Source organism: Theropithecus gelada, chromosome 20, assembly GCF_003255815.1.
Source record: "Theropithecus gelada isolate Dixy chromosome 20, Tgel_1.0, whole genome shotgun sequence".
Lineage (NCBI taxonomy): Eukaryota > Metazoa > Chordata > Mammalia > Primates > Cercopithecidae > Theropithecus > Theropithecus gelada.
In genome coordinates, this window is record NC_037688.1 from 26,735,124 (window position 1) to 26,751,614 (window position 16,491).

A 16,491-nucleotide genomic window follows, 5' to 3' on the forward strand; every position below is an offset into this window, starting at 1 on the left:
GCCCATCATGTTTGTATTCCCACACATGTACATCCCTGTAAAAGATAAGCCCGTAAGTTAAGAAAATATTTCCATTCACAATAGCATCAAACATATAAAACATTCAGGAATAAATCTAACATTTGTATGGGGTATATATATTTCACAAAATCCTTTAACATGAATTATCTTAATTTGTCCTTATGCCAAAAGCTTGATACCTACATTATAAATGAGAAAATGGAGACTGAGAGAGACTTAAATGTCTTATCCATGTTCACTCATTTAATGTGTAATTTGGGGCAGTCACAAAGGTGACAGAAACAAAATTCACATCCAGGTTTCCTGACTACTGACTTCCCTGTGCTCTTTCAACTACTCTGCAGTAGTCTCTAAGGGACGTGCTTAGCAATGTCATGGAAGTCTATGGAATGAGAAATGGGGCACATGGCCAGGTGTGGTGGCTTGTGCCTATAATCCCAGCACTTTGGGAGGCCAAGGCAGGTGGATCACCTGAAGTCAGGAGTTCAAGAACAGTCTGGCCAACGTGGCGAAACTCCATTTCTACTAACAAAAAAATAAAAAATAAAAAATTAGCCGGGTGTGGTGGCAGGTCCCTTTAATCCCTCAGGAGGCTGAGGCGGGAGAATTACTTGAACCTGGGAGGCAGAGGTTGCAGGGAGCCAAGATTGCACCAGTGCACTCCAACCTGGGCAACAGAGCGAGACTCCATCTCAAAAAAAAAAAAAAAAGACTTTGGGAGGCTGAGGTGGGTGGATCGCTTGAGGTCAGGAGTTCAAGATCAGCCTGGCCAACATAATGAAACCCCATCTCTACTAAAAATATGAAAATTAGCCAGGTGTGGTGGTGGGTGCCAGTAATCCCAGCTACTCAGGAGGCTGAGGCAGGAGAATCGCTTGTACCCAGGAGGCAGAGGTTGCAGTAAGCCGAGATCGCACCATTGCACTCCAGCCTAGGTGACAAGAGCAAAACTCCGTCTCAAAATAAATAAATAAATAAATAAATAAATAACTAGTTGGGCATAATGGGCATCTGGAATCCCAGCTATTCAGGTGGGTGAGGCAGGAGAATCACCTGAACCTGGGAGGCGGAGGTTGCAGTGAGCCAAGATCGCGCCACTGCTTTCCAGCCTGGGTGACAGAGCAAGGCTCCCTCTCAAGAATTCAAAAAAAAGAAAGAAAGTAATGGAGCGTGTGAGAACTCCTTTCTGTTTTGTTTTATTTTGTTTGCTTTGAAACAGAAACACGTGTTTATTCTTAATATTTTTGACCATTTTGATTCCACTCACTTTTTTCTTTCTCTTTTAAATTTCTAGCCAATCCTTCCAGAAAAATTCCATCCTCCAGATATTGAAGGTAGATGCTGTACAAGCCAATATAAAGTCCAGCTTTGCTCAGTCCACTCTCCCTTTCATAGTTGAAGTTCTATGATTCTGCTCTGTTAGTTAGCACTGATGGAATCACCACTAGCTACAGCTTAAAAAAGGAAGGAAGGAAGAAAGGAAGGGAGGAGGGGTGGGAGGGAAAGGAAAGGAAAAGAAAGGAAAGGAAAAGGGGAGGGAGGGAGAGGAAAGAGGGAGGGAAGGAGGGAGGGAGAGAGGAAGGAAGGAAGGAAAGGAGGGAGAGAGGGAGGGAAAGAGAAAGGAAATGCATAGGGCATTGTAACTTCCCCACAAAAATAGAGCTTTTGAGAAAATAAACAGCAGCCTACTTTGTTCATTTATTCTTTGATTCAATCAGTCACAAAAACATTTATCAGGTATTTACTGAATGCCAGACACTTTGCCAGGTTCACAAATACAGAAATGATTAAGAGCCAACTGCTGCCTTCAAGAAGTTCCTAGTCAGGTAGGCAAAGAGTTACAGTAGTGTGTGGGCCATAGTTAAGATCATCCTATCGCTTATTGCAGAGTAGCGCTCTAAGCTTAGATGAAGGATTGTAAGGCTTAACCGCAGACGCCTCATATCATAGCTGGCTGGATCTGCGAAAGAAAGCCGAGGGGCAATCAGGAAGAAATGTGGAAATCCCCAGAAAGGAACAAGGAAGTCCCCAGACTGCCACTGGGGTTGTTGGTACCAGTCTGTATCCTTGCCTAATCTGTTTTCATTGACCCACATTGGCCTCTGACTTTGCCTCTCAGCTCTTGCTGCATGTTTATATTTGAAAAACCACAGGTAAGCGGAGGTTCAGTTTTTCTTTTCTTCTTTTTTTTTTTTTTGAGACGGAGTCTCTCTGTTGCCCAGGCTGGAGTGCAGTGGTGTGGCGTGATCTCGGCTCACTGCAACCTCCACCTCCCCGGTTCAAGGGATTCTCCTGCCGGAGCCTCCCAAGTAACTGGGATTATAGGCACCCACCACCACACTCAGCTAATTTTTTGTATTTTTAGTAGAGACAGGGTTTCGCCATGTTGCTAGGCTGGTCTTGAACTCCTTACCTCAGGCAGTCTGCCCGACTCGGCCTCCCAAAGTGCTGGGATTACAGGCGTGAGCCACTGCACCTGGCCAGGTTCAACCTTTCTTTGAGGCATCCTTTCACTTACTCCCAGAGAGGCTTTTATCATACCGCACAACTGAAAAGCTGCCTTCGGGTCTCTCCCTTCACTGCTTCAGCTTTCCCATATCTTGGTATTTTGTTTGGGGATCCCTAGTTGTAGAAATACCTAGAATAACTAGAAAACCTTTCAACTGAATATGATTTCATCTTTAAAGAACTAGCTTCAGGACTGATAGCATAACAGAAAGCATATGAGGAAGGGTTAGAAACTTATTACATCTGGTCACATTGAAGCTTCAGTTGTTTTGCTTTTTTTTTTTAGAAGGGTGGTTAATTTTTTTCAACTAGTCTCACCTCTTAATGATTGAGGTACCAAAAGGGAATTCTGAAGGAAATGAGCAAAGTTTCAGTCAAGTCAGAGAATCATAGATGAGATATGAAAGAGGCCTTACAGCACCATTTATCGAACCTCGTTTTACACATAAGGAAACAGATTCAGAGAAGTCCACTGATTTGTGTTAAGTCACAAAACTGGTCCATGGAAATACTGAATCCAAGAGGCGGAGGTTGCAGTGAGCCAAGATCACGCCACTGCATTCCTGCCTGGGCGACAGTGAGACTGTGGAAAAAAAGAAAAGAAAAGAAAAGAAAAGAAAAATAACATGCGAAGTACTGTATTGTGTTTTAGAACTTGAATTCCCATCCCACTTTGCCTCCATGTGATCAGGGAAGACTCCCCCTGCCCCCCAACTAGAAAGAGACTGAACATAAGCACAGTCCAAGGAAATCACACAACACCCAGATGTTGGGGCACAGAGGTGGAGCAGTCAGGCGCTGCCCTCCATGGGCAGGAACAGCTTGTCTCTTGTGCCTTTGCTGCTTCTTCAGTCCATACCGATACCAGTCCAATGTGGAGGAGGCTGGAAGGAACTACCCCAACTGTTTCTTCCATGTGTAGTGTGATTTCATGGGAAGGATTATTCCTTTTTAGTGCTTTGTTTGGCTATTGTAAGTGCTGGCTGAGTTCGAAATGCAGCATTGGCTGAATCAGTCCAGCCTCTCATTTCCCTGAATAGGTTACTAAACTCCAAATATAAACCAATGATCAGGAGACGTTAAGGGGGAAGTGACCAGATTCTACTTTGGGAGTGTATACAGGGGGTAATGTTGGATGACAGGTGCAGACTGAACTTTAACCTGCATAGGAGTTCAGTACTAGGCAAGAGACTGGAAGAAGGGGGATGTCCTTGGAAGCAGCTGGTCAGAGTATGCCCCTGGAGATCTACTGGAAAACTTGGTATTAATAGAGGGGAGCTGTATAAGAAAACGGAGCTGTATAGGTAGGAGGAAGGGGAGGTGTTACAGAAGCCGCTGTCCATGGTGCCACACGGACACTTCGGCTCCAGCTTGCAGAGCTTGCAGGACGAGAGTTATTAAAAGCCTGACAAACTGGGATCTACTGACTCAGAGGGTGGGGACAGCTGGGATAAAATTGGTATAGGCTAGGAACTGAAGCAATGAAAATCTCATTATGCACAGGAGGAGAAGGTAAGTATTGAGAGGCCAGGGGTATGTGTTTGGGGATTTTTAATATTGTAGTAAATACATACGAGATTTACCATTTTAACCATTTGAAATGGTATAATTTAGTGGCATTAAGTCTATTCATGATGTTGCCCAACCATCACCACTATCTAGTTCCAGAACTTTTTCATCACCCCATATGGAAATCCCGTATCCACGAAGCAATCAGTCCCCATTCTGACCTCCTCCGAGTCCCTGGCAGCCACTCATCTGCTTTCCCTCTATGTGGATTGTGAATGGATTTTGTGTCAGACAGATCTGGGTTTATCCTGGTTCTGCCATTTGCTAACAATGTGTCTTTGCTCAACTGACCGACTGCTTCTCTGAGCCTCAGTTTTCCACATTTTTAGAGTGGGAACAAAAATGCTTCACCTGCAGGACTCCTCTTACGAAGACTTTTTGTATGTTAAATGTTTGGCCGAATACCTGGCTCACTCTTTAGTGGAATGCAGTACATGGTAGTTATTGTTTGCTTCATAAAAGCAGTAACAATTAGCCAGGCATGATGGGATGTGCCTGTAGTCTCAGCTACTCGGGAGGCTGAGGCAAGAGAGTCACTTGAACCTGGGAGGTAGAGGTTGCAGTGAGCCGAGATTGTGCTACTGCACTCCATCCTGGACAACAGAGCAAGACTTTGTCTCAGAAAATAAAAATATAAAATAAAAAAATAAAAGCAGTAACAGTGGGGTTCCTTTAAATTGTGTACTACTATATTCACTGCCTAGTCACCAAAAATTCAGGTAGCACCACTTCATAATCTACTCTGATAGGCGCTGAAGAAGGGAGCTTGACTTTTGCCTTCCATGCTACTTCAGGAGTTGGGAGATAACTATATACTATATTCCTGGACCAATTATATATCACAGGCTCTAAAATGCAATTGGAATTTAGAGAAGAAGAAAAATCATTTCATAGTGGTTAGGTGCTGAATATTTGAATGAATGAGTGAGTGAATGAATGAACAGTTGAAGATTAAGTATATGGCAGGCTTATGGAGAAGGCAGAACTTGTGCTGGGTCAATTTAATAAGGATCATTGCATATCTTTCATCTCCAAAATCAATCTGGTCATTAGGATGCATAGCAGTGCTTAAGGCAGATAAAAGAAACTTTATTTTTAAAAAGTATGTATTTTTATTATTTTAAAATTTTAATTGACACATAATTGTACATAGTTATGTGAAACTGATTTTGATTATTGTTTTTAGATGACTAGTCCAAAACTTTTTAATTTTAATTTAATTTAATTTTATTTTTTGAGACAGTGTCTCACTCTGTCACCCAGGCTGGAGTGCAGTAGCCGCGATCTTGGCTCACTGCAACCTCTACCTCCTGGGTTCAAGCAATGATTCTTGTGCGTGAGCCTCTGGAGTACCAGAATTACAGGCCCACCACACCACACCTGGCTAATTTTTGCATTTTTAGTAGAGACAGGGTTCCGTCTTACTGGCCAGGCTGGTCTCAAGCTCCTGGACTCAAGTGATCCTCCCTCCTTAGCCTCCCGAAATGCTGGGGTTACAGATGTGAGCCACCATACCCAGCCCAAAACTTTTATTTTTTATTTTAATTTATTTTTTAGAGACAGAATCTTGTTCTCTTGCTCGGGCTGTAGTGCTGTGGCTCACTGCAGCCTCAAGCCCCTGGGCTTAGGAGATCCTCTTGCCTTAGCCGCCTGTGTAGCTGGGGGTACAGGCATGTACCACCATGTCCAGCTAATTTTTATTTTTTGTAGAGATGGGGGTCATGCTATGTTGCTGGTCTTGAACTCCTGGGCACAAGTGATCTTCCCACTTCAGCCTCAAAGTGCTGGGATTATGGGCATGAGCCACTGCACCCAGCCCAAAACTTGTAAAGAATACATGTACTTCCATCAAGGAAGTTTAAAGGGAGGTAGATTTGAGTTCAGTACAGAAGAAATTTACTATTATTGTTGGAAGGGAGGTGGCAATTGTGTATAGATCAAGGAGAGGCCACTGACATTCTTTAAGATACTGTAGAAAACATTTATTTATCAGATTGAACCAAAAGAAAGCCTTAATTCTAAATCTTTTCACTTAAAAAAAGTCTTATTTCTCTGTTTCTATCTGTGAACTTGATAGATTCTAGTTGGTAAATTGATAAGGGTTATTCTTTTTTCTTTTTTATTTTTTTTGAGACGGAGTCTTGCTGTATTGCCCAGGCTGGAGTGCAATGGTATGATCTCGGCTCACTGCAACCTCCACCTCCTGGGTTCAAGGAATTCTCCTGCCTCAGCCTCCCGAGTAGGTGGGATTACAGGTGTGCACCACTACCTCCAGCTAACTTTTGTATTTTTGTGGAGACGGGTTTCACCATGTTGGTCAGGCTGGTCTCGAACTCCTGACCTCGTGATCCACCCACCTCTGCTTCCCAAAGTGCTGGGATTACAGGTGTCATGAGCCGCTGCACCCAGCCTATAAAGGCTATTCTTAATTTTTCTCTGTCTTTCCGCATGCTCTTCCCCTCATCGTTATCCATTTAACCTGCTTTATTTTTCCTCCTAGCACTTGTCACTACCTGGTATTGTATAGTTGGTTTTTCTTGCCTGCCTCCTCAACTGGAATGTTAGCTCCTTGAAGCAGATACTTTGTTCAGCACCGTATCTGCAGGGCTACAAGTGTGCTAGCACAAAAGTGGCACTCAATAAACATTTGTTGAACCTTTACACAAAAATAAATAACATATGTATAAATTGCTGTACATTATTTTCTAAATTTTAGGCACAAGTAGTACTTGTTCCTTATAAGAAGATATAGAAAAGTATAAGGAAGAAGCAAACAAAAAATTAGTGGATTTTTTTTTTTTTTTTTAAGACAGTGTTTTACTCTTATTGCCCAGGCTGGAGTGCAGTGGCATGATCTCGGCTCACTACAGCTTCCAATTCCTGGGTTCAAGCAATTCTCCTGCCTCAGCCTCCCAAGTAGCTGGGATTACAGGCATGTGCCACCACGCACTGCTAACTTTGTATTTTTAGTAGAAATGGGGTTTCACCATGTTGGTCAGGCTGGTGTTGAACTCCTGACCTTAGGTGATCCGCCCGCCTCAGCCTCCCAAAGTGGTGGGATTATAGGTGTGAGCCACTGCCCCTGGCCAAATCAGAGGAATTTATCAGCAACAACATATATCCCTGAGGAATGTGCTCAGTTGAGTTCTTGTTAAAGTTTGGGGTGCTTTGGCCCTATTAAGCCAGTAAATAATGAAGACTTAACTCCATTTGTTTTTGTTTTCTTTGTTGTCCTTGTTTGGGGGTTTATTATTTTTTGTACAAAAAATTCTGGTAAGGAAGGATGGCTCCACAGGGATTACCTCTGAGAACACAGGATCCAAAGCCGAACAATAGGTCTTTACGTTATCTGGAAGAATCTCTTCTTTTGCCTCCTGTAATTGGTGATTTCATCATTAGGCCTGTACATGACTTCTGAACGCTGCTGTACACAGCACTTCATTTAGCTGGGCTTACGGAGATTAGATCATGCACAGGAAGCTGGCTCCTTGGCTAACAGGCTCCAGAGAGGAGTCAGGAGGCTTAAGGGATGTGAAAAATTAGGGTTGATTTTTAAGAGACAGGATTCACTGGAAAAGCACAGAGATTTTTCCAGCTTATGAAAGTACCTCCATGACCTTTAGTTTCATGAACAACATTGATTCCTACTTCAAAACTCTTTCTATAAATAAGGGTTTCTTTGAGCTTCCCTTCCCTTCCATTTTATTTTATTTATTTTTATTTTTATTATTATACTTTAAGTTCTAGGGTACATGTGCATAATGTGCAGGTTTGTTACATATGTATACTTGTGCCATGTTGGTGTGCTGCACCCAACTTGTCAGCACCCATCAACTCGTCGTTTACATCAGGTATAACTCCCAATGCAATCCCTCCCCCCTCCCCCCTCCCCCCTCCCTTATTTTATTTTTTATAGAGATGGGGTCTCACCATGTTGCCCAGGCTGTTCTCAAACTCCTGGGCTCAAGTGATCCTCCCTCCTTGGCCTCCCTAAGTGCTGGGATTACAGGTGTAAGCCATCACACTGGGCCCCTTTTACTCTCAAAATAGGGCCGCTAGTACTGACTTTGTGAGATTGTTATGATTTTAACGAGCTAGCTCTTTTTTTTTGTGAGACGGAGTCTCGCTCTGTCGCCCAGGCTGGAGTGCAGTGGCACGATCTCAGCTCACTGCAACCTCCGCCTCCCGGGTTTACGTACGCCATTCTCCTGCCTCAGCCTCCCAAGTAGCTGGGACTACAGGCGCCCGCCACCTCGCCCGGCTAGTTTTTTGTATTTTTTAGTAGAGACGGGGTTTCACCGTGTTAGCCAGGATGGTCTCGATCTCCTGACCTCGTGATCCGCCCGTCTCGGCCTCCCAAAGTGCTGGGATTACAGGCTTGAGCCACCGCGCCCGGCACGAGCTAGCTCTTTAAAGAATCTACTATAGTGCTTGGAAGATAAAAACCTATCATGGTTTCCGGAACATATACCATGATCATAATCATTGTCAGCTCCTTTTCTTTCTCTTTTTACCATTATCACTATCCATACTATCAGGTTTAAATTAACTTCTTATAACAGAATTACATTTTGAAATCCTATTGTGTTTAACTGGAGTTTTGAATAACATTTTTGTACTTCTTAAGATACTTTCAATTACCTGCCTTATTATTATTATTATTATTATTATTGGTTTACTTGGCTGGGTGCAGTGGCTCATGCCTGTAATTCCAGCACTTTGGGAGGACAAGATGGGAGGATTGTTTGAGCCCAGGAGTTTGAGACCAGCCTGAGCAACATGGCAAAACCCCAGCTCTACTAAAAATACAAAACATTAGCCATGCATGGTGGTGTGTGCCTGTGGTTCCAGCTACCCAGGAGGCTGAGATGAAAATATCACTTGAGCTTGGAGATTGAGGCTGCAGTGAGCTGTGATTGCACCACTGCATTCCAGCCTGGGTGAGAGAGACCGCATCTCAAATATAATAATAATAGTTTTACTTTTTTTATTCTTCCCATATATCACAAGGAATATGAAGGATAATGACCCTTACTGATTTTTATATTCACTACAGTACCTAAAACAGTGCTTTGAACCCAGTGAGTGTTCAGTAAAAGTTTATTGAATTGAATGCATTTGTTCTAGCCTTATTGAAAGGTACAACTAAAACATGCAACATTGTGATTGTTAATAAAAGTCACCATCCTCACATACTTGTTTTTTGGTTTTTTTTTTTACTTTTTTTCGTAGGCAGTAGTTAGCATCCTCACACACTTAACTGTGTAGAGCCAGTACAGATCTAGGTGAACAGTGCAATTACTTTTCTCTTTTTTGTAAGAAACAGGGTCTTACTCCGTCACCCAGGCTAGAGGGCAGTAGCATGATCATAGCTTATTGCAGCTTTGAATTCCTGGGCTCAAGCCATCCTTCCGCCTCAGCCTCCCAAGTAGTTGGGACTGTAGGCATGCACTACCAAGCCTGGCTAATTTTTAAATGTTTTTGTAGAGATGGGGTCTTACTGTGTTGCTCAGCTAGGCTTGAACTTCTGGCCTCAAACAATCCTACCTCCGTGACCTCCAAAAATTCTGGGATTACAGACATGAGCCACTGTGCCCAGCCCTACAGTATAATTTCTTTGAACATTTATAGAATTAGGGAGAATAGGACATTTCCATGTGGTGGTCACATCTTAAGAGTGATGAAACTGGAGTCAGCAGTGTTTTGGGTTTGGTTTGGTTTGGTTTGATTTTCCAAATCTAGTTTAAAGTTTTTCCCTTTGGTAGTAATTACTTGTTCCTAATAGCAGGGCCTTCAGCAGTAGGACAGTTATATAGTTAAACAATAGGTAGATTAGGAAACTCAGACGTAGCCAAAAGTAGGAAAGGAAGAGGTCAGAAAGCGGGGTAGTTGACCGATTCTGGACAGGTCTAGAGACTGCACACATGAAATGGTGCTGCTCCAGTTCACTCTCGTTTCAGCCTGTCTGCCAAACTCAAATGGTTTCATTGCCATGTCTGAGCACATCCTTGGAGCTAAAATGGTGTGATTCGGAGGAGATACTGCTGAAGACACTGAGCCTTGCTAGGTGTTTGGTGTGTGATCCCCATTGCTCTGGCCAGGCAGTCATGGGATTATTCTTCACCATTTCCTTTTTTCTAGGTGTACGTGGTTGGGAATGAACCTTTAACAGTTTTGATGGATTCTCTGCTTCCTGTCCTGGGAGTGCTTTTTCTTCTCTACTGTTTTACTAAGCAGAGTGTATCTCACATAAGGTAAACAATCAAGGGACCCTTATTTGTTTATAAATAGAATCTTACTTGTTTATAAATTGTGACGTCTTTTTTGCATGTTGTTTTTGTTCTTATTTTGAATTTATATTTGCCACTTTGAAATTATCATTTCCTTTCAAAGTCAGGAAAACACTGGGATCTTCCTATTTTGCTCATCTGGAAAAGAACAAGAATTTTGCAGATCACAGGGCATTGGATACAGTTTTTACAATGACTTTCCTCAGCCTCTGTCCTAAATCTCAAAGACAAAATCTCTGTTTACACGTGTAAACATGCCATTTTTCGATCAGTGAGAAATACTGCAATTACATGTCTAGGAAGGAGGAAATAGGGGATGGATCATAATGACCTTGTGGGGAGTTAGAAAACATGTTTGGGAAATCTAGATCTGAATGTGGCACTTTGTATTTAGCCTGGGATTTGGTGTTGGTGATACAGTGTGTTGTTTAGAAAGAAGGGATTTCTTAGTCATCCAGAAAATACTCCTTTGTCATAGAATTTAAGTAGGATTCATTTTATATCAGCTATATTTTCACAGTAATTTATGTTGTTTCTTCCTCCAGGTAAGAGTTATCTCAAGTCCTACAGAATTATGATTTTTGGTGTTTGGAGAGCCTCACATGTAATCCAATATACAATAATAGTATCTTCTTCGCAAAGTTATTGTAAAGACTCAATATGCATTAATATGTTTAGCACAGTCCCTGGCAAATAGTAAGCTCAATAAATGGTAGCTATCATTATCACCATTGCTAAGTGGTGAAGGAAAACACCATCTTTTGTACTATTCAAAGCTTACATAGTGCCCTTGGCTCTTCAGCTTGAGTCAGCACGTCACTATAGCCCACAGCCACAATGGCAATGACAAGAGAATGCAGTGGAAGAGGGAGGCTGTACGTCTGTGAACTTGGTTTCAAGGGACAGTCCACAAAATAACTCTTGTTTTTTTTGTTTGTTTTTTGTTTTGAGACGGAGTCTCATTCTGTTGTCCAGACTGGGGTGCAGTGGTGCGATCTTGGCTCACTTCAACCTCCGTCCCTGAGTTCAGGCGATTCTCCTGCCTCAGTCTCCTGGGTAGCTGGGATTACAGGCACTTGCCACCATGCCCGGCTAATTTTTGTAGTTTTAGTAGAGATGGGGTTTCACCATGTTGGCCAGGCTGGTCTCGAACTCCTGACCTCAGATGATCCACCTGCCTCAGCCTCCCAAAATGCTGGGATTACAGGTGTGAGCCACCACGCCTGGCCTCTGGTTTTTGTTTTAAAACTCAAGTCCTCACAGCACTGTCATGTCCTCATCAGAGACAGACAAGGAACATGTGAACATTGATATAGTTCCTCTTCTAGTTGATTGACACAGATGAAAGGAGTTGAGGTATCAGCAATATTTTGTTGGTATGCAGTTTCTTGGTTTCCAGCTATTGGTCTTGCTGAGAGTAGATGATTTTTATCCGTGTGTACTTTCTTTGACAGTACCTGATGCAAAGGCAGTAGTACACTTGGAATTACCGAAAAAAAAAAAAATCACGTGGGGCTCATGTGGCAAATCAGGGTTGCTGCCAGAGCCAAGGATTAGTCAGTCAGTCATTGAATTTCAGGATATTTGCATTCTGAAATTCACAAGAAGCATACTTTCCACTCCTGCATTTCAGTAGTACTAGGAGATCGTGCCAGCATTTAAAATGCAGTGGAACCTGACAGCCTTTCTTTCTTTTTTTATGTTAGCTTGTTAGATGCATGGAGTAAGATGACAAGCTCATTCATAACTGCTTTTTCTGCCAGGTCACTTTGCCAAGAAATCTTATTATGGATTCTGGGGAAGCTGGAAAGGAAGAAGGCAATTGCCAGCCTGAAAGGATTTGCAGGGTTGGACAAAGCTGTGCCCTCTCTCCATTCTCTGTGTCAGTTTAGAGCTGCCACTCAAGGTGGCATTATGATTACCATCAAAGAGGCCATTAGGTGAGTCCACCCATCCATTACTGTCTCCCTTCAGATTTAGTTCTGCCCAAAAGGCCATTCAGTCATTCAACCACTAAGGGGCGCTGATAGAAAAGAAACCAGAAACTCAAGTGGCTGAGGTGCTTGCTATTTATATTCTCTAAATGAAACGTAAGCCTTAAATAATTCTCCAGGTTTTTTCCCAAGATGCCTGCTAATGGTTGGTGCAATTTACTGGAGCCTCACAGCTCTGCATCACAACAAGCCCACTTCACCATCTTTGCCAGTTAATCAGAGTAAAGGGCAGACACATGTTCACCCTTAACACCATAATAATCCAATTATCTTTCTGACTCTCAAAATGGTATATGTGTGTGTTTATCTTCAGACTTATTCCTGAGGGAAATTGTCCGATAGCTATCTTTTATGGTAATTTTATGATGGAGATTTGTTTCTCATAGGGATTGATTAGAAAGTGCTTAATAAATATTAGTGAAATGGATCATTTATTTATCCAACATCTCACAATTGCATGTTTTAAATTATTTCCACTTTCTGGATGATCTAATGTTATTACCTCAGAACATAATTTCCTGTTGGTCGTAGTCCATGTAATATGAATGAGTGACTGCTATCCTGTTTGGATTTCACATCACATTCAAAGTGCTGCTGTTTGTTGAAGCGCTGAAATATTATTATATATTCATGGTTAACTTGGTAAAGTTTTAAAACACCCCTTCAGTTTGGTAGACTCGAGGAAAATAGAAAAACACATAGATTGCAAACAGAATCATCAGTACGAACTCAAGCTGCTATTCTGCCCAGCAACAGTTTATCAAGATGTTTTTGGCCAGACATGGTGGCTCACACCTGTAATCACAGCACTTTAGGAGGCTGAGGCGGGTGGATCACCTGAGGTTAGGAGTTTGAGACCAGCCTGGCCAACATGGTGAAACACCATCTCTATTAAAAATACAAAAATTAGCCAGGCATGGTGGTGCATGTCTGTAGACCTAGCTACTTGTGAGGCTGAGGCACAAGAATTGCTTGAACTGGGAGGTGGAAGTTGCAGTGAGCTGGGATCGTCCCACTGCACTCCAGCCTGGGCAACAGGGCGAGATAGTCTCAAAAAAAAAAGAAAAGAAAGAAAGAAGAGCCAGGCGTGGTGGCTCACACATGTAATCCCAGCACTTTGGGAGGCTGAGGTGGGTGGATCACTTGAGGTCAGGAGTTCAAGACCAGCCTGGCCAACATGGTGAAACCCATCTCTACTAAAAATACAAAAATTAGCCAGTTTTGGGGGCTGGCACCTGTAGCTCAGGTACTCGGGAGGTGAGGCAGGACTGTCACTTGAACCCAGGAGGTGGAGGTTGCAGTAAGCCAAGATCGTGCCACTGCACTCCCGCCTAGGTGACAGAGTGAGACTCTGTCTCAAAAAAAAAAGTTTATTTAAAGAAACTCTATAAGAGCAGCTTAGATTTTATGATCTTTAGATCCAGAGTTTTTACTTTTCTGGAATTAAATATAATTGTTTGGAATTTACTCTTTATCATTGATTTTTTTTTTTTTTTTTTTTTTTTTTTTTTGAGACAGAGTTTTTGCTCTTGTTGCCCAGGCTGGAGTGCAATGGCACGATCTTGGCTCACTGCAACCTCTGCCTCCCGGGCTCAAGCGATTCTCCTGCCTCAGCCTCCCAAGTAGCTGGGATTACAGGCATGTGCCACCACGCCTGGCTAATTTTGTATTTTTAGTAGAGATGGGGTTTCTCCATGTTGATCAGGCTGATCTTGAACTCCTGACCTCAGGTGATCCACCCACCTTAGCCTCCCAAAGTGGCCTTATTGTTGAATTTTTAAGAGTGACTAAAGTAGTGCTTCTTAAGATAATTGTCATGTGTTTTTGTTTTGTTTTTGAGGCTTAGTGTTGCTCTGTCACTCAGACTGGAGTGCAATGGCATGATCTTGGCTGACTGCAACCTCCACCTCCTGGGTTCAAGCAATTCTCTTGCCTCAGCCTGCCGAGTAGCTGGGACTACAGGCACTCGCCACCATGCCAGGCTAACGTCATGTTGTTTTAGAAGTATTTGAATACAGTACTTCATTTTCACAATCAAAATGGCTCACAGAAGCTTAGAAGTGATGTTTATCCATTTTGGCTTTTCCTTCAACATAGAATGTTGTGGAGAAAACATGACTGATCTGAAGGACTCTGGAAGATTCTGGGATAATACAGGAAATATCCTAAGCTAAATGTATAGGTTATTCATTCTATTAGAGGAATAGGAAGTCCATGTTCTTCTTTTTTTTTTTTTTTTGAGACAGAGTCTCGCTCTGTCGCCCAGGCTGGAGTGCAGTGGCGCGATCTCGGCTCACTGCAAGCTCCGCCTCCCAGGTTCATGCCATTCTCCTGCCTCAGCCTCCCGAGTAGTGGGACTACAGGCGCCCGCCACCACGCCCGGCTAATTTTTTGTATTTTTAGTAAAGGCGGGGTTTCACCGAGTTAGCCAGGATGATCTCCATCTCCTGACCTTGTGATCCACCTGCCTCGGCCTCCCAAAGTGCTGGGATTACAGGTGTGGGAAGTCCATGTTCTTAGTGAACTGGCACACTGAGACATACTGCCTGATGAGATGGTCTGCCAAGTTAATAATTGTACTTTTCAATGAGATGAAGAAACATCTGTCATTTTTTTTCCCTCAATTTAGTCTGAAAAAATTTTATGTCATTGGTCACTGAAATAACACATATTCTTTTTATAATACAAAAAACATATAAAGAGGAAAACAAAAGTCAACTAGTGTCTTATTTCCTGTTTACATTATTTTAGTGTTTTGCTTTTTAGTACATTTTCAATGCTTTTGTATTTGTTTATATGATGATATGGTATAATAATATAGTATCTTGAGCTGCGTATGGTGGTTCATACTGGTAATCCCAGCACTTTGGGAGGCCAAGGTGTGAGGATTGCTTGAGGTTAGGCGTTCAAGATCAGCCTGGGCAACATAGCAAGACCCCATTTCTTTAAAAAAAAAAAAAAGGCCGGGCACAGTGGCTCATGCTTGTAATCCCAGCATTTTGGGAGGCCGAGACGGGCGGATCACATGAGGTCGAGAGTTCGAGACCAGCCTGGCCAACATGGTAAAACTCTGTGTCTAGTAAAAATACAAAAATTAGACAGGCGTGGTGGCAGTTGCCTGTAATCCCAGCTACTCGGGAGGCTGAGGCAGGAGAATCACTTGAACCCGGGAGGTGGAGGTTGCAGTAAGCCGAGATCGCACCATTGTACTCCAGCCTAGGTGACAAGAGTAAAACTCCGTGTTAAAAAAAAAAAAAAATTATAAAAAAAATATGTACACACACACAGGTGTATATATATGTATACATGGTATCTTTGTCTCTTCACTTGTCAGAAGAATTAAAAACTAAAAGCCATAGTACCTCATGAGAAAGTACGAATATTTCTTGATCAGCCTGGGCAATATGGCAAAACCCGGTTTCTACAAAAAAATACAAATATTAGTTGGTTGTGATGGTGCACCTCTCTAGTCCCAGCTACTTAGGAGGCTGAAGTGGGAGGATTGCCTCAGTCTGGGAGGTGGAGGCTGCAGTGAGCCATGATTGCACCACTGTACTCCAGCCTAGGCAATGAGTGAGACCCTGTCTCAAAAATTAAAAAAAAAACCAAAAAACAAAAAACAGCTGAGTGCAGTGGCTCATGCCTGTAATCTCAGCACTTTGGTAGGCCAAGGCGGGCAGATCACAAGGTCAGAAGTTCGAGACCAGCCTGGCCACCATAGTGAAATACTGTCTCTACTAAAAATACCAAAAATTAGCTGGGCGTGGTGGTGGGCGCCTGTAATCCCAGCTACTCCGGAGGCTGAGGCAGGAGAACTGCTTGAACCCGGGAGGCGGAGGTTGCAGTGAACCAAGATCACATCATTGCACTCCAGCCTGGGCAACAAGAGCGAGACTCCATCTCAAATAAATAAATAAATAAATAAATTTTTGCAGTAATCATAGCACTGATTTAGCCAGATTTTATAACTTGGTAATCACATTCAACCTACTCATTTTTCTGAACCTTTATTCATTTTCTTATCTCAGCTAATTGGTTCCTTTCAGTTGAGACTGCATGTCCTCCCATGATGATCACATCTTTTTCTGCTGCCCATAACCCTTCAGTAG

General features: G+C 42.7%; 1 protein-coding gene across 1 annotated transcript in view; it reads left to right on the forward strand.

The window, feature by feature from the left end:
- Positions 1-16,491, forward strand: part of TANGO6 (transport and golgi organization 6 homolog) — a 264,770-nt gene that overhangs the window by 49,696 nt on the left and 198,583 nt on the right. The window contains exons 8-9 of the mRNA XM_025371435.1: positions 10,240-10,352; positions 12,152-12,328. Coding sequence (XP_025227220.1) covers positions 10,240-10,352; positions 12,152-12,328 — 290 coding nt within the window. The remainder of the gene's footprint in view (positions 1-10,239; positions 10,353-12,151; positions 12,329-16,491) is intronic.